Source organism: Cardiocondyla obscurior, linkage group LG02, assembly GCF_019399895.1.
Source record: "Cardiocondyla obscurior isolate alpha-2009 linkage group LG02, Cobs3.1, whole genome shotgun sequence".
Lineage (NCBI taxonomy): Eukaryota > Metazoa > Arthropoda > Insecta > Hymenoptera > Formicidae > Cardiocondyla > Cardiocondyla obscurior.
Window position 1 is genome coordinate 10196283 of NC_091865.1, and position 25712 is coordinate 10221994.

The 25712-nt window shown below is 32.3% G+C and overlaps 5 protein-coding genes across 7 annotated transcripts; 3 read left to right on the forward strand and 2 right to left on the reverse strand.

Moving 5' to 3' along the window:
- Positions 1–154: 154 nt before the first annotated feature.
- On the reverse strand, positions 155–15864 carry LOC139111032 (intermembrane lipid transfer protein VPS13A). 2 transcript variants are annotated; one of them, XM_070671067.1, is made up of 51 exons: positions 15773–15864; positions 15210–15692; positions 15000–15107; positions 14790–14916; positions 14525–14687; positions 14221–14429; positions 13935–14109; positions 13341–13822; positions 13051–13272; positions 12853–12965; positions 12569–12777; positions 12194–12478; positions 11833–12129; positions 11624–11756; positions 11320–11550; positions 11117–11256; positions 10940–11037; positions 10666–10865; positions 10373–10552; positions 10107–10296; positions 9869–10038; positions 9405–9788; positions 9154–9320; positions 8802–9060; positions 8624–8690; positions 8178–8506; positions 7949–8087; positions 7557–7846; positions 7304–7475; positions 7028–7219; positions 6468–6950; positions 6241–6395; positions 5969–6171; positions 5545–5884; positions 5238–5450; positions 4694–5170; positions 3815–4087; positions 3377–3727; positions 3116–3301; positions 2861–2995; positions 2648–2799; positions 2409–2574; positions 2145–2338; positions 1883–2069; positions 1663–1794; positions 1400–1517; positions 1137–1260; positions 997–1057; positions 775–920; positions 487–613; positions 155–400 (listed from the first exon to the last, which is right to left on the reverse strand). In XM_070671067.1, exons 2-51 carry the CDS (start codon positions 15348–15350, stop codon positions 269–271), a joined length of 10227 nt encoding a protein of 3408 aa, XP_070527168.1. In that variant the 5' UTR covers positions 15351–15692; positions 15773–15864; the 3' UTR covers positions 155–268. The 2 variants fall into 2 exon arrangements, with proteins under 2 accessions (XP_070527168.1, XP_070527175.1); XM_070671074.1 differs by lacking the exons at positions 155–400; positions 487–613; positions 775–920; positions 997–1057; positions 15773–15864 and having other exon boundaries at positions 1170–1260; positions 1362–1517; positions 15210–15691.
- On the forward strand, positions 15832–18505 carry Spf45 (splicing factor 45). Its single transcript, XM_070671298.1, has 4 exons — positions 15832–16192; positions 16311–16622; positions 17035–17466; positions 17578–18505. The coding sequence occupies exons 1-4, from the start codon at positions 16076–16078 to the stop codon at positions 17863–17865; spliced, it is 1149 nt and encodes a 382-aa protein (XP_070527399.1). The 5' UTR covers positions 15832–16075; the 3' UTR covers positions 17866–18505.
- Positions 18506–18514: 9 nt separating this feature from the next.
- Positions 18515–21620, forward strand: Mlc2 (myosin light chain 2). The gene is made up of 5 exons (XM_070671315.1): positions 18515–18581; positions 19724–19948; positions 20222–20405; positions 20484–20556; positions 20738–21620. Exons 1-5 carry the CDS (start codon positions 18579–18581, stop codon positions 20889–20891), a joined length of 639 nt encoding a protein of 212 aa, XP_070527416.1. The 5' UTR covers positions 18515–18578; the 3' UTR covers positions 20892–21620.
- On the reverse strand, positions 21152–23478 carry Vti1b (Vesicle transport through interaction with t-SNAREs 1b). Of its 2 annotated transcripts, none has more exons than XM_070671338.1 (2): positions 23348–23478; positions 21152–23235 (listed from the first exon to the last, which is right to left on the reverse strand). In XM_070671338.1, the coding sequence occupies exon 2, from the start codon at positions 23131–23133 to the stop codon at positions 22798–22800; it is 336 nt and encodes a 111-aa protein (XP_070527439.1). In that variant the 5' UTR covers positions 23134–23235; positions 23348–23478; the 3' UTR covers positions 21152–22797. The 2 variants fall into 2 exon arrangements, with proteins under 2 accessions (XP_070527439.1, XP_070527449.1); XM_070671348.1 differs by having other exon boundaries at positions 23304–23396.
- Positions 23479–23685: 207 nt separating this feature from the next.
- On the forward strand, positions 23686–25623 carry Alg2 (alpha-1,3/1,6-mannosyltransferase Alg2). The gene is made up of 2 exons (XM_070671289.1): positions 23686–23928; positions 24219–25623. Exons 1-2 carry the CDS (start codon positions 23686–23688, stop codon positions 25194–25196), a joined length of 1221 nt encoding a protein of 406 aa, XP_070527390.1. The 3' UTR covers positions 25197–25623.
- Positions 25624–25712: the final 89 nt, after the last annotated feature.

A 25712-nucleotide genomic window follows, 5' to 3' on the forward strand; every position in this document is an offset into this window, starting at 1 on the left:
TGCGATCTGACTTTGGCAAGATACAATGATAATGATGATAATAACATTAATAAAAAAAAAATGTAGGGCATTAGAGAGAGATATATATATATATATATATATATATAAATATATATATATATATACATAGAGTTTTTTCTTTTTCTTTTTTGCATTCACCGTATAGACTTTTATTACACCGAACTAAATATGTAAATACACTGATCTCTTCATCCTCTTTGCTCTTTGTTTCTTCCTTACGATAGCCTTGTCAACGAACTCCATATTCTCATTTAGAACAAATGCTGCTCTCCATATTCAGGATCATTGCATTATTTATTTTACGACACAGCCACTCCAGGATGTCTGCGGCCTCACTCTCCACGTACCAATCTACCATAGACGACGATGACTCTTCGTTCTAGAAATAAAATTTAATGCGATCAGTCTGTGGATTTTTAAAGAATTTATGTGGAATTAATTTCGAGTATAGATCAGAACAATTACCTCTGTTAAATGCAAAATAAGCTTGTTCTTAGCAATAGTTGGTGGTGATAACAATTGATTAGTTTCTAAAGTCCACTTTACGTTCCACGAATCCCACGTACTTCCTTTTTCGATGTAGTATATACGTCTAAAAAAGATCCAAAGACTTGTTTTTAAAAATAATCATAAAAGAACGAAATTAACATGTAATGAAATATTATTTATAAGATCTATTGATATTGTAAGAGGACGATATTAAGGCCGGATATTAATGTTTGAGACATTTTGTGTAATTATTGTCGAACTTACTGCAAAGATACGAGTGTAATGTACTTTCCATCGCTATGAAGCACAGCATGTCCCCAATAGGAATCATTTTGAATGCAATGACCTTTACTTATAGCGTTCAACAAATGCGCTCCTCTCGCTTTGTGTGTCGAAAATAACTCCACACCCTAAATAATGATATTAACTGTTAATAACACAAAAATAATTAAATAATCGCGAGTTTCTCGTATTAATAATACTCACAAAATGTGGATTAATATACCGCGGCAATCGCATTCTAGACACGAGACCTTCTTCTTGTGCTCTGTAAAACAGATAATTCGTTTTTAAAACAAGCACTGTCAATATACAACGGAAAAAAATCGTGCTGACAAAGCTGATACCTTTTCATTATATCCGCTATTACTTTCGAATAAGTTTTCAAACAAGAGCTTTCCGCTTTGAACAGTACAGATGTTTTCTTTCCCAATGATTTGAGGAAATATTTTAATTCTTCTCGATGAATGCCTGTCATTTGCAAGAGATTTAATAAAAACGAAGCCGGAAATAAAACGGCAATGAACGATTCAACGGATGTGCGCAGCACGATTATGTACGATCCCACTTACATCCACTCGTCTATTACGACCAGCAACGATTTACTCACTATTCGTTGACGTAGTTATCAAGCCGGAGGTCTCCAAATCGATTTCTGTTGCGAACGAATGATCGACCGAAAACGTTGAAGACGGCACATCTGGATTCCGATAATTCGTATCTTTCATCTTAAATAAAATTTGATGTCCCAATTTTACTTTCAAAAATTTCTAAATCTTATTAGTTGCACAAAATATTTTTTAAGGTTTCACATTAAAATTGAAAGAAATTATTAATTTTTAATCTCTGCGCAACTTTATAAGATACGTTTACCTTATAGTGAAGTATGTAAGCTTCGTGGCCGTTTAAAAACGAGGCCTGCGTACCGTCAGAAGTAGTATATCCCAACTCGCATGCAACCTCATATGCCAATTTTTCTGCAGACTCGTCTCCCACCATTAATAACTGCAAACCCGTCGTAAATTAGCAGCATAGTGTTCGATAGAAACGAAAAATGTATCGTTCACGATATTTATCGTTTTTGCTTGCTTACCGAATCCGGCTCACAAAAATTGCTCCCTGGCGATTTAAAATTGTAACCATATTGATTTCCCAGGACGGTAATTAAGCGCACCAATACGTGAAACTGTTCCATAATCTGCGGTACATAAACGTGCGAAAGATGCAAGAGAAATCGCTCGCTGTCCACGGTAATAAAACTCTTTTGATAAGTGGGTAATCTAAAAAAGAAATTAATTAAATCATACAATTTATTATCGCATGTCTTTTAGTTTCGTGAAATAATGATCACTCACCTAAATTCAACGTCTCTTTCGAATATACCCTTCTCTGCATATTCGAATATAAATCGAAGAATGTTATGATAACCGAGCATATTGCTGAAATTACGCGCGTTAAATCCATCCGTGTTGGCCAATAATTTCAAGCGTAATACCACCGGAGAGATGTATATCTGTTCTATCAAATCCTTTCTCTTACCATTTGGATCCTACAATTTATAAACGCGAATCAATAAAAATTCATGATGCGGTTAAATTATGTGCAAGATTAAATATTACATTAGTTTTGTGAACTGAAGGAACACGCATGTTGGACACATCTCTCCTAAGTTTTGCAGCAATTGAGTGTTTAGTTTCCGGGGTCTTAGGTATCAAATTGATCAAAGAACAAAGAAAGGCCTCTTCTAGATTTAAATTAAACTTTCTGACAATAACACATATTCCCCTGGAAAAGGATTTGAAAATTATTATGAAAAATATTAACAAGCGATAATATCAGTAATACTCATAGCACATACTTGTAAATAGTGCTTCTTAACTTGCGTTGTTTCAGGTACGAAAACTCCAAGCAATGCTTTAATCTACGACTTCCAGCATAACTCACAAAAGTATTTTGCAAGTTAGGATACAGAATCACCGGAAAGGCAGCATCGTTCAATTGATTATCAATCTGTGCAACAAAAAAACATATTTATACGCATGCATATGTATTTATACATATATATACATACCTGTATTCTGTGAATATATCCTTGCAAATAGTTAAGAGTTGCAGATTCCCTGCAATGCAACCAGATACTTGGCGAATACATTCTCCGCAATTTACCAAAGAACGGTTTAGTCATTTGCATTTTTGTCAAATCAACCTGAAAAAGATTTGTAAGTCTAAATATTTATAAAACTAAGTGAAATATATAATCTCAAAATTTACGAGTTTTACTCAAGAAAATGATAGCTTTGCAATATAATTTTGACATTAGACGTACGTCAATAAAATTCTCCAGTTGTGCCGTCTTCGCGGAATTCATATATTTATTTTCTAACCAGGTACTTAGCTCTAGCGATAGATTTCTCCATCGTTTGCTAAAATAAAGCTCCCAATGTGCGGCAGAATCGACTATACTGGCATATAGTAACTCCCGTCTAACGTTATGAAAATTAGATTCTTCAACCTACAAAAAAAAAGATTAATCTTCGATTACATCTGAAATAATAACGTATAATATACAAAGTTGCTCTTCACTTACAACGCTGATTCCAATAGCTGCAATCGCCAAAAATATTTCTCTCTTGCATGCCTCAGGATCGATAATGCTCCTTGCTTTTAAGTAGACGCTTTCATGCTGTGTGAATAGTAATACGCGCTGTTCGCCTTCCATATAGCTCACCCAAAAAACTTCTGCTTCACCTTGATGCACATGTTCTAACGTTTGCGATTTGGTTTCAGTCTCCGCGATGTTAACATGATTGACATTTCCACTCGTGTCCTCCGACCACGATTTCATGTTAGCCAGTGATTTGAGAGTGATTGAAGAATTAGAAGCGCTGTGGCGTCGTTCAATGGTTACGAAGGACACTTTTTCATGCCCGCAACCATCCTAATACAGATAAGTATAAATGATAATAATGCAATGAAAAATATATTAAGAAATTAAATAATTAATATTAGAGATATTTTTCTATACCCTCTCAAATTGTGCTGTATAGCCGATCACGTTATTATTACTGTAAACATTCCAAATCAATTCTCTAGTTCGGGTAGGATCGTCCCAAGTGTATAGTAAACTTTGAAACGGTTTAAGCAGCACAACTTGGCCTAAATTAACTTGATTTAGCTTCAGAAATAGTTTGTCGCAGAGATTATCCACTCTTACAGGTATGTCGCCAGTGACATTTCTCCGGAACATTATGCGATATGGAGTGTTGACACCACCTTCGATTTCCACGCATACCGCCGACTGTAAATTATAAAATTTTCTTATCCATAAAAATTAATAACAAGAATAAAAACTCATTTATTGTTCTCGCTCTTATTTCAAAATATCGTTACCGCTTAAAACCGACGTGGATTGATTATCTAGCTTGACTCACTTCGTGCCAATCGAGAGTAACGTCACGTCAGTGTCAATCAGCTATCGGTGCTTGTGCAAGTGATTTTTTTAAAAAATACTACAACACGTCAGGATAATCCAAAATACTGCCAACGGAAGGAAGGAAGGAAAGAAGAAAGAAAGAAAGAAAGAAAGAAAGAAAGAAAGGAAGGAAGGAAGGAAGGAAGGAAGGAAGAAAGAAAGGAAGAAAAGAAAGAAGGAAGGAAGGAAGGAAGGAAGGAAGGAAGGATGAACGGACGGAAAATAATCTAACCTAATCAAACCGGAAGATATAAATGTAAGTAAGCCGGCAATACACCGTAAATCACTCAATTCTAATTATCATAAATTATTACAATTAATTAATGTCCGCGAATGTAATAACGTGCACAAATTGGGATTTTCTAAAAAGAAAAACAACGCGCGCGTAAAATCTCGTTTACAATAAGATGCAAAAATATGCTTTTCTCTTACCCCGTTATCCATTCTCAGCACAGTTTTACCCATATGCGTAATATCAAAGTGTTGCGAGACCAATTGGCTATTCCTCCATTTTATCTTCATTTTCATAGACTCAGTAGCTGGCCAAAACGATATCTCTTGCCCGGGCAAGAGGTCATTCCAAAGATCTGCTTCTTCATTTTCTTCCATAAATCGCAAGGCTCTCTTAGTTTTGTTGCAAATAAAGAAGTACGGTAGGAACGTTATAATTTTCGTAAAAATCGGTGACAAACGGGAGCTCTCGATTTCCGTTAAAATCTGATATTTTCGTCCGCGTTCGATGTCACGACATATGATCAACGACATCGACGTGATCCCGTCCAATGCAAATGGCATTGACCATTCGGATTGATGAGCCCTCAATCGCACCATGCTCTTTTTATTATTTTTTTGGGAGAACACCATTAACTCCTCTTCCGGCATTTCGTACGTTATGTGAGAATGACAATCCTAAAGAATATTAATAAATTATATATTTGTCATAATAAGATTTAAATCGTGTCGTCGCATGGCTTACCTGAATAAACAATGGCAAGCCAGATTTATTTATTATCCAATACTGCGACTGTATAATAACGTTCCAACTGAGAATCTTACACAATTCTAAGCACAACAAGAAAGGCTTCGTTAATTCCGATTCACTATCTGTAGACATTAGCACAAACTTGCGTTCTAGATTCATATTTAGTTTTATCGCGCCCATCCAAGATGCGCCTAAATAGTTGTGTACCTATATTATCCAATTATATAATAAAAATTATTAGAACTATAATTAAACAAAAATCATACGCTCGAATATGATTAATATTGATGATTTTACGTACTTTAAATGTAAACTGTACATTATTGCTGTAATTCAGGGAATGCATGTTTATTTTTTCCCCGGGTTCGAGTTTCACCTCGTAATCGATGCCAGGTATACCGATATCGATGACGAAGGGTAACTGATTGTTAAAAGTAATAGGTGGTACAATATTTATCAAGTAATTCGGCACTTGACAACCTGAGGGACGAGTTTTTAATGGTAGTTCCGTGCATATCGCTCTGACACAGAATACATTACGATTATTGTCGCCTTTCGCTTCACAGCATATGTCTTTGAATGCATTTGCTGTACCTCTTAAATCTTTCCAATAAATCCCTTCGGCACTGACTTGATATTTTCTATAGATAATACGTTGTTTAATACAATATATATTTTATCTTATTTTATAATTTTTCATAAATAATATTTTAGATTTTACTTACTCTAGATAGGCAGGTAGAACGTATATCGGGCAATGATAAGCGATGTATAGAGGAATGTTATATGTTGCGTCAGGTTCTATGATCGCCATTCTCACATTATCATCGAAAGGATTTGTAGTTTCGCCTGTTAATGTCAGACCTAATTTGTCTATCACCGCTTTTTTGTAATACAGTCCCAATGCATATGAGGTTTCGTTTCGAAACTGTAAGATAATTTTACGATTAGCGAAAAAAACGACGGCTAACGAATAGATAAGCAAACACCATATTACCTGTAATGGAGATCGTACGCAAATCGTACGATGCAAATAATTATTTATCGACGCCTCTATTACCAGATAGTAACGAACATCGTGTCTCACAGGACGAAGTGATACGAGATTACGCGTTTCTTTTTTCGGACAATATACCAACACATCTTCGAAACCTACAAGGACAGAAGAAAAAAAAAAATTAACTTGTATTTATGACGTTCGTATAATATATTTGCGCAAGTTACCTTCGAAAACGATACGAAGGAGTTCGTCAGTTATCGATTTGTAGATATTGACTGGCGAATCGACGGGAAAGACTTTACATTCTGACACAATTACAGCAGTTTCTTTACCGGTCCACTGGGGACACGCGAGATCTGTTTGTTCGTTTTCAGGACTGCTAGGCGCGCTTACCGGCGAACTACCGTCATGGAAATTATATACGGCTATAACGCGCGTGTCATTCTTTCCGTCAATTTCCTCTTGGACAAGCAACTCCACTCGACTTGCATATCCTATGTCGTTCAGTATAGTCAATTCCCGCGTGTTAGTAGGTACAAAGGGGATTCCACCTCTTGCCTGCGTGAACGCGTTTGAAATCGTGTTCCAAGTTGTAATCATGTCTTGTGTTATAGTAATGTTAACTTTTTCCTCCGAATACACGATGATGTACGATGCAGAGAAACTCGGAGAGATTTTTACCGGTGCACGCGTAACGGGCATATTACCTGTAAGAGAAATATATTAAATTATTAACGCCTAGTTGATATTTAATATGTTTGCGTAAGATTTCGAATTTACATACAACTTTCGGGAGCGCGATTCAGTACCAATTCAAATTCTTCGTCTTCTTCGTTTGCACTCGAGTCGTCGGAATCGCTTTCTTCGTCGTCGCTGTTGTTATCAAATAGGTAACTCGAAATTCTTGTTAACTTCGTATCATTCTCGTCTTCGTCCGTATCAGATTCATCTTCGTAAATTGCACAGGTTTCATGCTCTATTTATTAAAAAGATACATTTGTTAAAAAAAATCTGATGTACAAATAATATTTTGAAATGATTGAAAGACGAACAGCTTTACCTTTTCTTGTAATTGAAATTACATCAGCATCAGGTCCTATAAATGTCATATCTGCCATATCTTCGTCGTTATATAGCGTGTCTTTCTTTCTTGTTTTTATCGGATCTTGCTTTATATGATTACAAGGGTTCGTCCAATTAGAATTAATCATATTTGCTTCACCTCGATATATCTAAAGAAATTATTTTACAGTACAAGACTATTCAAAATAAATAATTAAATGCATATAGTGCAACGTGATAATATTAGTAACCTTAATGATAAATTCCCATGGTTTATAGTTCGCGTCGTCTTTCGTGCAAAATTCTATAAATGGCTCCCAATTCTGGCGAGATCTATTGTAGCAAAATGCGTGAAGTTTTACATTCGATTCGAGATGATAGTTGTTACGCCAATCATTAACAGAAGTAGCAATGACAGTCTCCATTTTCATTACTGGAAATCTTCCTAGGGCATACTCCATTTCCAAAAAGAAACATATTAATACAGGCCTCAAATTGAATGTTACATGATCATTACGACGACGATATAATCCCGTATCACCTAAATAATGCGCACAATAAAAAGAAAATACAAATTTGTTAAAATATACATATAAGTTAATAGAATTCAAATAGAATATATTATATGTAAGATGTGATTTACCTTCATCAGTTTTCTTATACGGTATACTAGAAACTTTTCTTGGTGTCCAAAGATTATTATGCAAGTTTGCATTTTGATTGCTACCGTCGTCTGTTTTCGAATTAATACTGTTTAGGAAAGTCGACGCTTCATTCAATATCTGAAATACAGGTTAAAGGAAAATTATTAGTGTCGAAATTTCGTAATTAAATTATATGTGTCGTTCTATATATATTTTTTTCGTACTTACATCGATAAACGTATGGATTACTTCTGCCGATAAATGTATGTTAATGCTATTTATAGCAACGGTAATCTCCTCATTACCGCAATTTAACTTCTTTTTACAAATTTCTACATCACAAGGCCGTAACAGCCAACACGGAGACTTGTAATTCCCTTGTCCTTTAGTTTTTGCATTAATGTTTGTTAGAGTGCAGACTATCGAGGAGGCTCGGCTGTGTTTACTACTTTCGATAAATACTTCTGCCTGCATTCGTATCATGTGCGTACTACTCTTCTCCAAATCACCGAATAGAAAGATATCTGGCTTTTGTATTCGAATTGATATAGAAGTACCTAAACATATTATAATTATTAATTTTTTCTTTATAAATTATGTGAAATTTTACATCTAACATTGCACTAGATAGAAAAAACAATTTTTATATACAACTATACATGAACATAAACTACCTGGTTGCTCCTTAAAACATTGGGAGCGATTTAATTTGTCAATTTCTGCATTTAAAATATTCCGGTTCTTGATTGAAATAAAATAAATTAGAAAAATTAACTCGATAATTATTAATATTCAGAAGATATTTTTGAACAAAGTAGAGATTAAAAATTATCTGAATAAATTTATACTTACTCCCTGATTATTATTATCGTATCCATGATTGATAATTCCTTTCTCTATTTGTTCACCGGGTAAGGAATCTAGAAAATAACGTCCTAAGTGCATTAAGAAAGGCACAGACAAATTAATTCGTATGTCCTGAATAAGAATATCGAAACACTTTTCCTCCGCTTGAGTACGACTGTATGTAACATCGACTATAGGAGACATTGACACAGAAATGCAGGACTCCAAGTTCTTTTCCAAAGATATCGCCGGCGATTGTATTATCCTAAAATAGAAAATGAGATTGCAGTTCACAGTAGCATTAATATTCTATCAATTATTTTTGCACAGCTGAACATGATTAAAGAATATATAATACCTTTTTTCAACGACCGAGTCCTTACGAGTGTCATGCAATAAACAGCTTTGTAAAGATAATTTCATTTTCAAACTCTTGTCACTATAAAAATCCCAAGTGTTTATAGTTTCTCCGAAACTTAGTTTACACAAACCATGATTCAAATCGCGTACAGGAGAACTCAACACCTATAAGATAATGCAATAAATATAATGCAGAAATAAAAATTTATATCATTATTCGAGGGGTCATTAGTCTTAATAAATGTGTACCTCTTCTGTATCCATAAACAAATTTAGTTGCAAACCTTCCAATACAAGTTTTATGTTAACTTCACACAGTGCTGTTTCATGGTGCGTTAAAAAGTTTTCTAATTTCTTGACCATAACATCGTCATTATTGGCATTTTTTTTAGAAACTTGTGATAAAATTTTATCTTCATTTTCATTGACTTTCATAAGCAATGGTATCTTCGAAATATTATCTTGCCATACTGATATAAGAGATTTCAGATCTCTTTGACTTAAATTTATGTTTACGATATCAATAACTCCTTGCATGTTAAATAAACCATAAGCTTGAAATTCTATAATACTACGATACTCCGTTTTTCTTTTGATATCGAACTGAATTTGAATAGGTTCGATAATGGGTTCCTAAAATGATATTTATGTCGTATTATTTTAGTTTTGAGTCATGTTACGAAAATTAATTTAATTAAAATATAAAATTTTACCTGAACTTCTAAATCACGAGTTAGAGTCATAATTGCTCTAGATACAGTCATAGATTTCAATTTTGCCAAAATATTATCGATTATTAACTGATTGCTATCATTAGCGGTCGCTTTAACTGATTGTACTGGCGGTCCACCACTTTTAAAAAAGTTTTCAACCGATAATACACCTAAAAGTAAAATTAAAATATGATTTGCTCTACTTTTGAAATTTATTTGTTTGAAACAAAATTTTTACCTGTGTCAAAAACCAGTAGACTCGGGGCATCCTTTTTTTGTGGCAGTAAAAAAGTAGGCCCTTGTATATCGATAAAAATATGCAATTTCGTAGCACTCTTCTTAAATAGTTCAATTCCCCCAACGAATTTATTTTTCAAGTAATATAAGAAACGCGTATAATATGTGGAAGTAAATGGTGTTATAAAATTCTGTAAAAAAAAAAAAAACCAGTTAAAATGAGCATTGATATTACAGTGATACAGATATTAAGCATAAATTCCGTACCCGTAAATCATAGAGAATTTTAGAAATAATCACGCAATTCATTCGTCCAATAGAAAGCTTAAAGGTGCCATCTGACATCACATCATCCTGATTTGTATCGATATCTGAACATTTATATAATTTTGGTGTGTGCCTTACGTACTTCAGGTCAAAAACTTTATCTTCATCAGTTGTTAAAATCTTTAAATAAAATTTAAAAAAAATTATATATATATATATATATATATATATATATATATATACGTATATATATGTATGTATAGATTATATATTTAAAAAATATTATATGTTACTTTGGAGTAAAGCGTATCATCAATCAAATCTTCAGCAAGTATACTTCTGAGATGTGCACGCAACACCATTCTCTCATTTGCATTATAAATGCAATCGTTTTCCAAGCCTAAAATTTTAATTTCCATTAAATCTATATCCTTATCACAAAATCGCACCACTAACGAGCTGAGTCTAGTTGAATAGTTTAATTTAATTGCACCTGAAAGAAACAGTAAAATTTAAAATTAATGAGTTTTTTTATATCTAAAAATATTTTTTATAAAATATATTTACCCGGTGGAATCGGCGGATCTACATTTTTCTGTTCTCGTTTCATAATATTACTGCATGTTTTCTCTGCGTATTTGAATAAGAGTGTATCGTGACACACACTGAAATTAAATAAAATGTTTGTCTGAAATATTTATTAAGACGATTTTGACTTTCTTGTATAAGAATAATCTTACTTACGTTTGAAATTTATGGTAGTAGTCTTTCATTTTCAACAACGCGGATTTATGAAAATTTATATTAATATTCAGTAGGTTTACGACCAACGAGCGTTCAATATTTTTAAAGTGTGACTTGAAATCTGGGCAATTTGATTTAACCTAAAGAAAAAATTCATATATATATTTACGAGTTAAAATAAAATATAAATTTTTATAAATTACCTTACGATACGACACAACAAGGACTTCGTAAGATTCGTCGGTTGATATAAGTTCCAAATATGATCCGGTAACGCCAGCATTTGTTTTATCAACCAGAAAAATTGATCCAATGCCAAACTGAATAGCAACACCATATTCCATTACAGCCATTTCGTAGTACAAAGTGTGTAATCTCAAATTTAAATAAGGCTGCTCTCGACTATCTGTCATATCTTCCAGATTTATGGAAAACTAAAATTTAAAATATTAATAACAATAAATAAGTCTTACTTATGTATATTATATGTATTGAACATGTACTTGCCTCTCCTACGGCAAAACGAAGTAATAAATTAATGTGATTACATGGAGATACATTGTCATCAAATCCAGACAAATTTATTGTTTTAGATAATAATTCTAAATCTTCTTCACTAATTTCTGAAGAGACAACACTCCTGTTTAAAAGAAATATAAATATTTTATCGTAATGCCTTAAACACTCATATATATTATATAAAAAAATTATAATACCTATCAAGTTTCGGTACGTTATTAGTTACAACTTCCTTAATGACAGATTTAAAATCACTATGTGCCATTGTGACAGATGGCAAACATACAGTAGATTGTACTTTCATTAATTCTTTCGTTGAAATAAAAACGATACTCGATTTTCGTTCAGAAATCGAATTTTTTAATGTAGCTTTATACTTCTCAATATTGTTCTCGTATAATATTAACAATTTATTTAGAAAATACACTAACAGTCGCAGTTTACTTTCTGATAGATTAAACTTCACGTTTGAGATGTGTACATTGAGTTTTGTTCTGTAAAATAATGTATATTAAAAAATATATAAACAGGTGATTGTAACGTAAATAGGCATATTACCGTGGTAGTTGACGATATTCGGGTCTAATACTGTATGAGAGAGTCACATTTGCTTGTAGATTAGGTAACAAATGGTACTCCGAATCACTCCGCTTTTTTGCCGAGCGCCAATCGTCGCCTGAATGACAAAATAAAATTTGTGCACCAGAAAATACCATATTAAGTCTATCGTAAAGTAATTCTTCTAATTCCATAAGGGTGGCATCTTCCAATTGCAAATTCGTTGCTTGAAGCTCGTTGGTCAGCATTATATTACCGAAATCCAGGACGAGTAGATGTCCTCCTCTAATAAAATATAAAATAAAATAAAATAAAAACAGACAAATATATATATAAAATAATTTTATAACTTTTCCTTTAATCGTATAAACGTACTTTTGAATTGATCCGTGTTCAGGAAATATAATGTAAGGACTTTTGATGTCTATTTTAAAGTTGATTCTTAATGTTTGCGAAATGATATCGTCCACAAAATTTAAATATCTTTTCTTGGTGTAATCCCACAGTTTATATACTCCTCGAATCGTATCGTGAAGATAATTGGTGTTAAATTTAAAAAAATTTATAATTTCCACTAGAGCAAACTGAAAATCAATTTATGAGTTTGTAAAAATTATAAACAAAATGTTATTTAAAACGATATATAAAAACTTTATTACGTGATGATAAGTCACTTCGATAGCTTCCAGCTTTGTGGATACTTCAAAAATAGGATCCATATTCAATCCATTTTTTTCAAAATCTATCGCCAAAAAATATGTGGATACATTTCCTGTTCATATATAATAGTTATAATTAATATCTTTCGAATAGTTTATAAATTATCTACATATATATATACTATAAATAAACATTACCTGTTAATACATTATCCACTGTAATTAGAGGAACCAAATCGCCATCAGTCGATATAGCTTCGATCACAAAACTTTCAGCACGAACAGAAATCTTGAAAGCTAATAACATAGGCCGTGCCTCAATACTTGTTAGAAATTGTGTGATAGTTACGATCAGCATTTCCTTGCCTTTACTTAAGAGGCTCAAACAACAATTTGCTAAAGTAAAATTTAATTTGTAATCTGTAAATCAGAAAAAAATTTTTTAGATAAAAAAGTTTTCTCGTTTTTTTTTTTTTTTATGTGCTCACCGATCTGTTTCAGCGTTTTTCCTGATTTTATTTTTGAAACAGATGAATTTTCTGCTACATAAAGTGATGAAGATTCATTACCACCCTTATTACACTGATTTGTTGTTTGTGATTGATCATTTTCCGATAATACGGTTTCTGTATTAACATCTTTAGATGAATTGGTTGTAGTCATTTGGCACTCTCGCTCAATGTCTTTGTTTCTCAATTCCTGTCTAGCGTGTTCTCTTGCAATAACTATATTTAATATTGTCAAGTTATCTTCGTATTTCTGCATATCCAATTTCAACTCTGTATCGTTTGGTCGTTGCAATCTTTGAATGCACGCCTCTTTGTATTTTCTATAGTTTCTTCTGTGCTGGACTATATGTGACCAAGTATATGGCTTTATGTAATGATTTAAAACAAAATTGTATGCATATTTCCACCAAGATGACACGTCCTCATACACGCTTTTCTCGGGACGATATTTAGCATGTGGCCTGTAGACATTGTTAATTTTTAATTACTAATTATTTTTATCAAATTTTCTAAACTGCACAAGACATGTAAAAAAAAAAAAAAATAAAATAGAATATAAAAATCTCAGTATACCTGTTAACAGTTGCGCGAAGTAAAGAATCATGAATATGACAAAATGTGGCGTACTGCGCTTCGGATAACTGCATTGCTACATCTTGCAGTACAATGTCGACTAGCATACGTGAAGCTTGCATTTCTGTACCCTTGTGGATGATAACTTTAATTTTGGCCGTAAGAGGCTTCAACACTTGCAAAAAAAAAAAAGTTTATTAACATTAAGGCAGAACTTAAAGTATCTCTTTCGAAATTAATATATCAAGATTTTATGTTTAATTATCAAGTAATATTTTAAACATACAAAATTGAAATTCCTTATTTTTCATTCCAAAAGTTTGCAGAGCTCTGTGCATCGTTAATTTCCATGTAAGCAAATTGGACATATCCCAATTATCCTGTACATTTATACACGATTCAGTGTCGTGATCCATATACACACTGAGAGACTCCGCACGTATAAGCTGGTACACCGTTTGCGAATTTGTAGCACATACCCCAGGCTTCCATTTGCTGAAATTTATCAATTTCATCAATAGAGTAAATAATAAAAAAAAAAAAAAAATTTTTTAACAAAAGAAATGTGAGAATATGCATTATTAAATTACTTGTTGGTTGTCGTTATCGATATACTTTGTATACATATACCACAAGCACAGAGGAAATTGCGTAATATTTTCTCTTCATATCTAATATGTACATTATTTATAGTAATTTGAAAGTTCTTTGTGACTGATGCCAAAAGACCATCAAATAATTGAGGAGGTAAACCTACAAGAAAAAAATTAATTTTAACATAAAGCAAATAAAAGATAACTCTCTTTCTCATTTTATAAATAAATTAAAATGATTAAAGTAAAAATGTCTAAGTACCGGTTTTAAATATTTCATCTTCCTCAAGATCCTCAAGTATTTTCTTTTTTTCTGCTCTTATTAAACGTTTCTGTATTTCCAGATCATATGGGCCAGATAATGCAGGTACTGCTACTGCATATACATCCTTAAGATAAAACGTTTGTATCAGTAATAGACAATATACATTTTTTTTTATTGTAATACAGTGATATTTAAATCACTTAGTACCTCTATGCATATCACAATGGGTTGTGAAAATAACCCAGACCATGGTATTTTCAAAATAATTTTTCCTATTAAGCCAATTTCTACTCTAATGGGTAATCCTAGCTGATACTGCAAGAATAAACAATAATCAGGAATATGAGCACATGGTTCATTATATTCTAAATTCTTTTTATCGCCTCTAAGCTACAGAGAAAAATAAGAACTTCGCACCAGAGCTTCCGGTTTTAGTTTCAAGTCAGTGAGGCATGTATCCCCGGAGAAAATGCCGACGTTAAATTGCTCCGTGTCCAGGTCCTCCACATACCTGCCCAGCAGGCGATTCAAAAATGCCGCTATAGCTCCCTCGAACATCGTCGTCGGCGTAGTCGTCTGTCCTCGTAGACCGTGAACGTCGATGCCGCTTTTTATCCGTCCCGCGGGTCAGACGACGGGATCATATGGGATCGACCTGGATCCCGGTCGTCATCATAACCTCTTCGAGATTGTTACAATTCGTAAAATAATTCAGTCATGCGCGATGTCAGCGCAATCCTTATTGATCTCGAGTCTCGTCTCACGGTCTCGCCGCTGCGCGATGCAACACCCGCAACATCTGCAGATTGAACATCCATCTCTTTTGATCTCTCCATTTCTTTTGCATTTCCTGCATTCGAAATGTTGTATACATGGGTGTTCGGAGCAACTTCTCTCCCTCTGTGCTCCAATAAAATTAATAAATAATTATCTCGCATTTATTAACATTAAGCACTTAATAACGAAAAATAATACTTTACAGCGCAAGATTGAGAAGTAATATTACGAAAATATGCAACATTCAATGCAGCATTAAATGCAGCGATGGTCTAACGCAAATTCTATTAAATATTTTTCATCGTGAAAACGCCATTACCTTACGCCTTTGCTTTCTCTACTAGCTCCATCTTTATTAAAAGTTTTATTTTAACCTGTAAACGAGAAGAAGGAGTCCTTCTTACTCCGCGTGATTTCGTGTCTTTATTTTTTCCTAATCAGTTGGAGGTTGGATCGGTAGTTGTGTTTTTAATATGTCAGTTAAATAAAAATAAACAACATTCATTATGTCTTTGTACGATGATTTTGACAAGCATCGAACTACAGAAAAAGTCGCGGGATGGTCTTCCGGCATTAAATTGTTACAATCACAACTCCAGTTAAAAAAAGCTGCAACTACCCAGGTAAAAAAATTTATATTGAACAAGTATTTAAAAAACAAATTTTTATACATGACGTGATATAACGTCGCAAGCTCCTGATTATTATTATTATAGTTATCGTTATCATTTTAATTCACAGCCAAAGCGTGAACAATATAGGAAAGCTACTGCTGTACTAGCACCAGTAATAGATTTGAAATCAAAAACTAATCGAGATGTTGACAGGGAAGATGACAATGCACATAACAATTTATTACCTAGTGGAAGTGTGAGCAGCATAGGAGTAGGTGTTGAATTTGACTGGAATGTAGTAAATGAATATGATCCTATATGGCCTAATGAATATGAAAAAGTTGTGAAAGAATTACGTGACATTAGGGATAGAGAACATGAACAAGAAACAGAAATGCGTAAACGTAGGAGGGATAACACTCGTTTTGAGGATACTCAGGTAATGTATGAATTTATATGAATATACACAAGTAGAAAAACAGCAGAAAATGTTTTTGATATGCATAAAATTTTTTTAACTGTGAAAGAAAAGTGGGTTTTAGTTATTATTATATATAATTAATATTTTATTAATATATAATTCATAATATTTTTGCAAGATTGCAATTTTGTCACAATCTAAGGTTGTAATAGTAAGTTCAAAAGAGTCTTAAATATTTTACTACATGACATTTTTATACAAATATATTTTTTAAGTTACTTTATTATGTAATTTTTCAATTTTGGCATAATCTGAATTTTAATAATGAATAAACAGGAGACTTTAAAATATATTGAAAGATTTTGTGTAATTATACTGTTATATTGTAATGTAAAGTATTGCAATAATGATATTTAATGTATATGAATAGACAACTAGTGGGAACAGTACAATGATACCTCCTGAAAGAGATGAGGAGAGAACGCCGACCTCGAGAGGTATTGTAGGAGGTGCAGCCATAGCACCACCCCCATCTTTACAAGAATCTACAGAAACACCACCTGCAACAGTGCGACAACCAACTAATCTGGGCTACTCAACGTCATCTGTAGCAGCAAAAATAATGGCCAAATACGGTTTTAAAGAAGGACAAGGTCTTGGTAAAAAAGAGCAAGGCATGTCGGTTGCATTGCAAGTGGAAAAAACTAGTAAGCGCGGTGGTAGAATAGTCGGCGAGAGGGAACAACTAATGCCGCCACCGCCACCCGTTACAGCTTCTCCTCCACAGATGCAATTGCAACTTCCACTGCAATCACTCCAAGAAGAACCCAGCATTACTGAAATAATGAAATGCCCGAGCAAGGTCGGTACTTCTTAACACCACGCACAAAATTATATGGTTTAAAAAAAAAACTTGTTTGCTACGTAACATTTAACACATACTTGTAATCTGTAATTATATCTGTCACTTCAGGTCGTTCTCTTGCGCAATATGGTTGGCCCTGGAGAGGTTGATGACGATCTTGAACCGGAAGTGAAAGATGAATGCAACACTAAATACGGTGATGTTGCACGTGTTATTATTCATGAAGTAATTGAAGCTCCAGCAGACGAGGCCGTACGAATTTTTGTCGAATTCAAAAGAATAGAGAGCGCTATTAAAGCTGTGGTCGATTTAAACGGACGATTTTTCGGTGGTAGGCAAGTTAAAGCAGGATTTTATTCTAGTGAAAAACTGGATAACTTACAATTGATGGATTAATTATGTGTAAGAATTTAATCTTCTTACTATTCTCTTTCTTAAAATTTGTATAAAAATTTTTTATATATTTATTATATATAGTACAGCGAAAATCATTGAAAAATAAATCTTTTCCAGTTATAGTATGAAGAACAATTGTAATATAGTATCGTCAAAGAACCGTAATTCAAATATGTATGTTTAACGCAATTGGAATAATCTGTTTCAAAATAAATTTAAAATAAACTATAAAGTTCATTATAGATACCACTATTAGTAAACTCGTAGTAACTTGAAACAAAATTTTAAAGTAACATTAAGTTAACTCCTATGTGATACAGATGTTTTCGTATTATATAAATTTTAAAGCATTTTTTTATGGATATACACCAAACAATATGGTCGTTTCACGATCAGCAAGAGTGATTGTATCTTGACGCTGAAAACGATCGTCGTCAAGAAATGACGACCGTGTGGAACGAGAGTTCTACAGTCCCTGGCGAACTGTTTTAGTCGAAACGTCGAAAGGGTCGCTATTTTGAGGTGACTCGAACTAAATATGGTCAGATAAACGTTGTACGCAGGGCAGGGCACCCCAGCTCGGACAACCTCCGAGTCTGCTGGTGGGGGCGATCCGTAGAAGTTACTTAGACAAGTTCAGCTCTATGATTCGGACAGTTGGTTCGTCGTGACCATCTCGTATTGTTCATCGCTTTAGAAATTCACCTGTAGACATGGTAAGTACATAAAAAAAAAATTAATTAATTAAAATTTCTCGAGTTGACGTTGATCTCTAGACTGGAATTTTGAAAACTCGCGCGAAGAATATGCACAAAAGATCAAGTTTAGATCTGTTTCTTTTACAAGATACAGGAGCATCGCGTCAAATCATGAATATAAGTGCATTTCATGAAGATGAATTACGTATAGTGCGTGGAGCGATATAAGTGACAAGTTGATAATGATATTGCTGTTGGCGAATTATGTGACGATATAATGTGACAGTGATCTTCGTCGGACCATTTCGCAGGGATTGCTCGAAATTTTTACATTACAATTTTACTATAAACAAATAAATATTTAAAATCGTTAGTTTGTTTCACTCTTAGTAATCTTTGTAATAAAACAATTTAATGTAGATATGTAATTTCTTCGTCGTAATACTATAAATTATTACATTTATTGTAAAATATGAAAGATAACTTAATATTCTCATTTAATTGGAATTGGAAATCGTTCTTTTTAACACATAAGAAAAAATGTATAAATTTTATATAAATTTAAGACAAATAATATAAATATTTTTAACGTTACATTACGTAAGACGCGTATAAAGACAAATATAAAAAGAAAGATGCATTTTTTATTTATTGTGAAAGATATTCGTTTAGCTAATAAAATGTGTTCGCGATTTTTCTTTCGTAATTGTAAAAAGTAGTAATAAGATCTATCTTGATAATTATGCCGGTACGAGTAATTATGTAAGAATGGTAATTCGAGAGGCAATACGATAACTGGATGATCGCTCTATATACGTCTTGGCAGCTTTTTCGTGCGATTCTATTCTTAGCATTAACTGACAGCGCCCCGTAAATTTTCTCATACGATAATTGGACTAGGCTTTTTAATTTTATTTATAGAGACAAATCGACAAAATTACATACTGATAAAATAATTTTTACATTTAAATTTATTTATTAATTACGCATATAAAAGAATTTAATTTAAATTGAGAAAATATACTTTTATGTAATATATTTTATTTTAATTTCGATTGTTATAAGAATATGATGTAATGAAATCGGTTCGGTAAGCATTTCTATCTGGGATATTTTAAAATAAAAGATGTTTGACTATATTACTATTTGCTTTGTCCTAGGCGGATAAAGAGAAGAAGAAGAAGCCTAAGAAGAAGGAGGAGGCTCCAGCACCTGAGCCCGAACCGGCCCCAGCACCGGTTGAAGAAAAAGCACCAACTCCGACGAGCACTCCAAAGGACTCTGGATCCACCAGAGCAAGCAGTCGTGGCAGTCGTAAAGCTAAGCGTAGCGGATCCAGTGTCTTCTCCATGTTCTCTCAGAAACAAGTGGCCGAATTTAAGGAGGTGAGATTTTAATTTTAAATAAGATCAATTTTGTATGCGATTCAAATTCTGTTCTCAAACTCTTTTCTATTTCGGATTCTTTTTATTCTGGCGGTCTCATTTTAAAATAATTTATATATATTCCTTTAAGCTGAAATTTACGAACGTCTCTTAATTAAAAGTTGAGGTATCGATTTAAAATTAAATATATATTTGTCTTACAACTTTAAATTTAATTATATTAATAATTTAATATTTATAAAAATGTTAAATGATATATTATACTGTTGAAAGGCATTCCAACTAATGGACGCAGATAAAGACGGTATCATTGGTAAGAACGACCTTCGTGCAGCTTTCGATTCTGTCGGCCGATTGGCGACCGACAAGGAGATCGAAGAAATGCTTAATGAAGCTCCAGCACCCATCAATTTCACTCAGTTGTTAAATTTATTCGCTGTCCGTATGTCAGGATCAGGTATGTATAATTTTCTACTGATAAAAATTAATCGAAAAATGTTAAATTTCAAGAACTAAAGAAATTTTTCTTTCTTAGGTGCTGACGATGATGATGTTGTAATCAATGCTTTTAAGACATTCGATGACAACGGCAAAATTGATGGCGAAAGGTATGTAACATATTGATTACTATATTTCGGAAATAAAATCGCTATTGATAAAGTGTCGATTTATATCGATTCAACGTTTTCTTCTCTCTTTTAATTAAATATTTCTCACTAATTATTATTTTACATTGTAAAAACTAGATATAAGGTGTCATAAATTTACATGATTTATCATTTATTACAGATTAAGGCACGCTTTAATGACATGGGGCGACAAATTTACACCAAAAGAAGTGAACGATGCATTCGATCAGATGTATATTGATGACAAAGGTTTTATTGACACCCCAAGCTTAATTGCGATGTTGACTGGTACGGGCGAAGAAGAAGAAGAATAAGATCTATTGAAATTGTATCATCAAGAAGAGGATGTTCCTCGGGTGAAGCCTCGTATTAATTTACACACAATTTACCTTAAAAGAGAAATGATATTTTATACTTGATCCTTTTATTTCTTTTATCTTCTTTCTCCGCTCTTCCTTGTTATTTCTTTTTCTCCCGTTTCACGTTTTTTTACTCAAGGACAGAAAATATGACAAATGTGAAATAATTGCTATATTATATTAATTTAAATCAACTGTTTTTCATTTTCTGTCTGTTCTCTTTTTTTTTTTTATTTGTACATTTTTAAAAATTATTATTTATCTTTTTTGCTTTTTTCACTCTTCTTCGATGTTCTTTCCTCCTCCTCCTCTTCTTCTTCTTCTTATTTATATTTCTGTCTGTCTTTCTTTTTATAAATCTTTCTCTATTTTTTTATTTATCTTCCTTTGTAATTCATTCTCTTTTTATTTCGTTCTTTATTGTTTTATTTTAATTTTCTCCTTGTTTTTATCCATTTTCATCTTTTTATTCTAAAAAATCTAAATAATTCCAGAAAATACAAAAAAAAGTAATAAATTCCAGCACACGCAAGTTAAGAATAATGAGATCCATCACGAATCACCCAAGTGTTAAAATAATAAATTTGTTGAAAATAAAGCTTCATCCTATTCTCTTCTCGTTTACATATATAATACAAATATTTATTCTTTACTTTAATAAAGATGTTAAGTTCTATAAACGGAGATTTATATATGGTTAATTTTTAACAGTGAATCATAATCCCATCCAAATAAATCTGCAACTCGTAGTACGATTTAGATATGAGATGTTTTATTGGGAAATATTGTACAGGAACCGGGACTTAATAAATATTTAATTTCTCCAACGTTAGTTATTCCGACGCATCACAGTCAAATTCAAACCTGTTTAATTATTATACGTAAAATAATTTTATCTAGGGTGATTCGAAACAAGGTGCTGTCATTGATTACAATGAATTTAATGTGATAAATTAGATGTAAATCTAACCTTATTTGAAAATTGCACAACTTTTTACAAAGCGCGTGGCATATTCTTTGGTAACAAGAATGATTTATTGTGAGGAATTGGTACCCAATTTAATATCTGTGATATAATTAATGTTAAAAATTTAAAATAACAATTAAACAAATAAATTTAAACATTTTATATTGGATTAAAGAAAATATACCTGGACTATTGAAATGTAATCGACGAAAAAGTGAAGGATTGACGTCGAAGTAAAATCTAGTAGTCAAACCATTATTAAAAAAATATGGTTTTTCCAATTTTAAAGCATATTCGATACTGATCCACATTTGCAATGTAAACAAGGACCCCAAAACGGTGAAAAAACACAAATAGAAGAGCCCCAACAAAGCTTTGTGCGAATACGGTAATTTTAACAATTAATTAGATAATCAACGATTTGTGATTAAAAAAGTACGATTTCCAACAATACCCCATTCCTTCCCAGTTCTGCCAAGAAAGTGTTTTTTATCTGAATTCCAGACAAATCGCAAAAAATTACGAAATGCTCCCAAATCAGTTTCAGGTATTCTACTTTGATAATATTCTTCATCATGTAAGAAAACCATTTTTTAAAGATTTCTTTTTTACGTTTACGTATAATGGCAGGTTAGTGAAAAAAATGGAATGTATATTTAACATGAAGTAAGTAATAATTACAATTTATATATACAATAATTGTTCTTCATTTCACTGTTAATTAATTAAACAAATTTTGATGTGTTTAATTGCAGTAACACTACAGATTACAGAGCGCGACGAATAAACGATATCGTAAAAAAACGACTACAAGTTTAAGCAAATTCTAACGTTCGGAAATTGTTCTAGGTTACAATAACCTAGTATTCCATTAGAAAATTAACAATACTAGGTTTACTTATGATGAAAAAACCTCAAATATACAATAATACCAAGAATAGCTATTTCTAGCAATATAATTACGATTAACACAATTTTGTTTGTTAAAACTTTTAATCGCATAATATTCAAAATTTTACGTGCTTTATCCAATTCCTCGTCCGTTTGTGATAATCTCCGTTTTGCTTGCAAAAGACGTTCTCTCTGTTCGCTTAATTCGGAGACCACTTCTGTACCAATTTGCTCACTTTCCGCAGCAACAGCTTGCGATCTAGCCACTGATTGTGCTGAACGTTCCAATGCAGTATTCCCATCCAACAAAATACGTCGATGTTCAGCTTCCCAATCCATGTTAAAACTTTATATTGTATAATCAACGTACAGCAACAATGAACGAAGAGTAAAGATGTATATTAATATTATTTAGTTTTTATACATTTGGCCTTGTTGTATCTAAAATAATTATGCACATTAAATGTAGTATATAATTTATTAAATGTAGTATATAATTTTTATTTTACTTTTGTATGCAATCTATGCTTTTCGTTATTTGTTAAGAACGTACTTGGTTAGATAATAAGTATGCTACTAAAATCTCCGACCGATGACATCGATTTTTCTACCTTGTCTCGATGTATTGTGGCGACGTTAGCGCCGGGAGCACTTGGTAAACGGAATATTTCGGAACGACCAAAACTAACAAAAATAAGTAAAATACGGTATTATAAAAAGACAGTCTCTAAACTGGTACCGATTAGTGCAGCGTGGTGCACCTGCAGCTTGTTTGGCTTCAAAAAAACAAGCCCAAGATATAAGGATACAGTTATTTACATTACGGTATATTGCACGTACATTCCAATAAATTTATGATAACATCCGTTCAACGGATTACTCGCGAATACGATGACACGCGTCACGTTTTTACATCCTGATCTCGGTATTGGTGGCGCGGAAAGACTCGTCGTTGATGCAGCTCTTGCCTTGAAGAAAAACGGCCACGATGTCAACTTTTTAACTACACATCACGATTTAGAACATTGTTTCTCAGAGACCAAGGATGGCACGATTCCTATTACTGTTGTAGGCAGTTGGTTGCCCAGACATATCTTCGGAAAATTTTATGCACTCTGTGCCTACATACGTATGGTAAAAAATTTTCAAGATAACTAATAAATAATTAAGAAAAATTTATTTTTCAAATTTTTAATAATCTTCAAATGAAACACTGGGTTACGATAATCCAGTAAAAATTTTTTTTATTAAAATTTTATAAAAATTTTTTTTATTAAAATTTTATAAAAATTTTTTTTATTAAAATTTTATAAAAATTTTTATTATTTTTTAAAATACTTTATTTATAATATCTAGTACATCGATTAATAAAAAAATTTAATTGGATGTTGGAAAAACGAATTCTTATACATTTTTTCTTACAGATATATGCAGCCATCTATATAATTATTTGCAACCAACAGCCAGAAGTGGTCTTCTGTGATTTAGTTTCCGTCTGCATACCAATTCTTAGATTGCGCGTTCCACATGTAGTATTTTATTGTCATTATCCAGATCAACTGCTGTCTTTACCTGGTGGTTATGTCAAACAGTTGTATCGTTTATTTATTAATTATTTAGAAGAGATTACAACTGGTATGGCACATAAAATATTTGTAAATAGTTATTATACAAGAGATGTGTTCAGAGACACATTCAAGCGACTAAAAATCAAGCCAGAAGTTTTATATCCCTCTATTAATACAGATTTCTTTAATAAGACAAGAATAGTATCTTTAGAGAGAGTTCTTGATAGGAAGCTACCAGATGATAGTATTATATTACTTTCTATCAATAGATATGAACGTAAAAAAAAATTATCTCTCGCGATCGAAGCTCTTGCCGAGTTAGAAAAACTTATATCAAAAGAAGTGTACAAAAAAGTGTATTTGATTATTGCTGGTGGATATGACAAAAGGATAGAAGAAAATGTAGAGTATCATTTAGAATTAATAGGACTTGCAGATGAATTGCATGTAACAGATAAATTAATATTTTTACGCTCATTTTCTGATGTAGACAAAGTTTCTCTACTTCATCATTGTAAAATTGTGATATATACTCCGCCAAACGAGCATTTTGGAATAGTACCTTTAGAAGCAATGTATGTAGGCAAGCCAGTGATTGCCCATAAATCTGGTGGCCCTAAAGAATCCATTCTTTCTGGAGAAACTGGTTTCTTGGTCAATTTATCTGGGGAAGCATTTGCCGCAAAAATAGCGTTTTTAATCATAAATCCAACTGAACTTGAGAATTTTGGTAGATCAGGTCAACACAGATTTCTGGAAACATTTAGTTTTGCTGCTTTTAGCACTCAATTAAATAAAACTATCAATGACTTGACTGATTCTAAAATGAAATAAGTTAATAAAAGGTATATAAACATGTTTTATTTTCTACTTTTATATTGAATTAGTTATATTATTTAAGGGAAAAAGCTCAATTAGAAAGTAAAAAAATTGTTTTTATTTTTCCCATAAATCGATAGTATAACTTCAATATGTTGTTAGATTTTAGGATTACGCGGTCATTGCCGCGACAATGTTACAGAATTATGTTGTTAAAATTTGAAACCTTTCTGTGTGTTTATGCTCTTAAAAGGAACGCGACATCCTCGACGATAGTAAAGCATGCTCTTCTCTCAATTTTTTCCACTCCATAAACTTTTATTATCAATGATTTACCTAAAAATCTGTATGCATTTATAGTGTTTAATTTTTGTTAAGTTAGAGCTTTTTATCTTTAAAATATTAATCATATATGTCTATAAATAATTTTATGTTAAAATAAAGATTTATAAAAGAAACAGGAGATAAATAAGAATATAAACTGTTAATATTATATTCGTAATATTTCTATTAAATATAGTTAATTAAAAA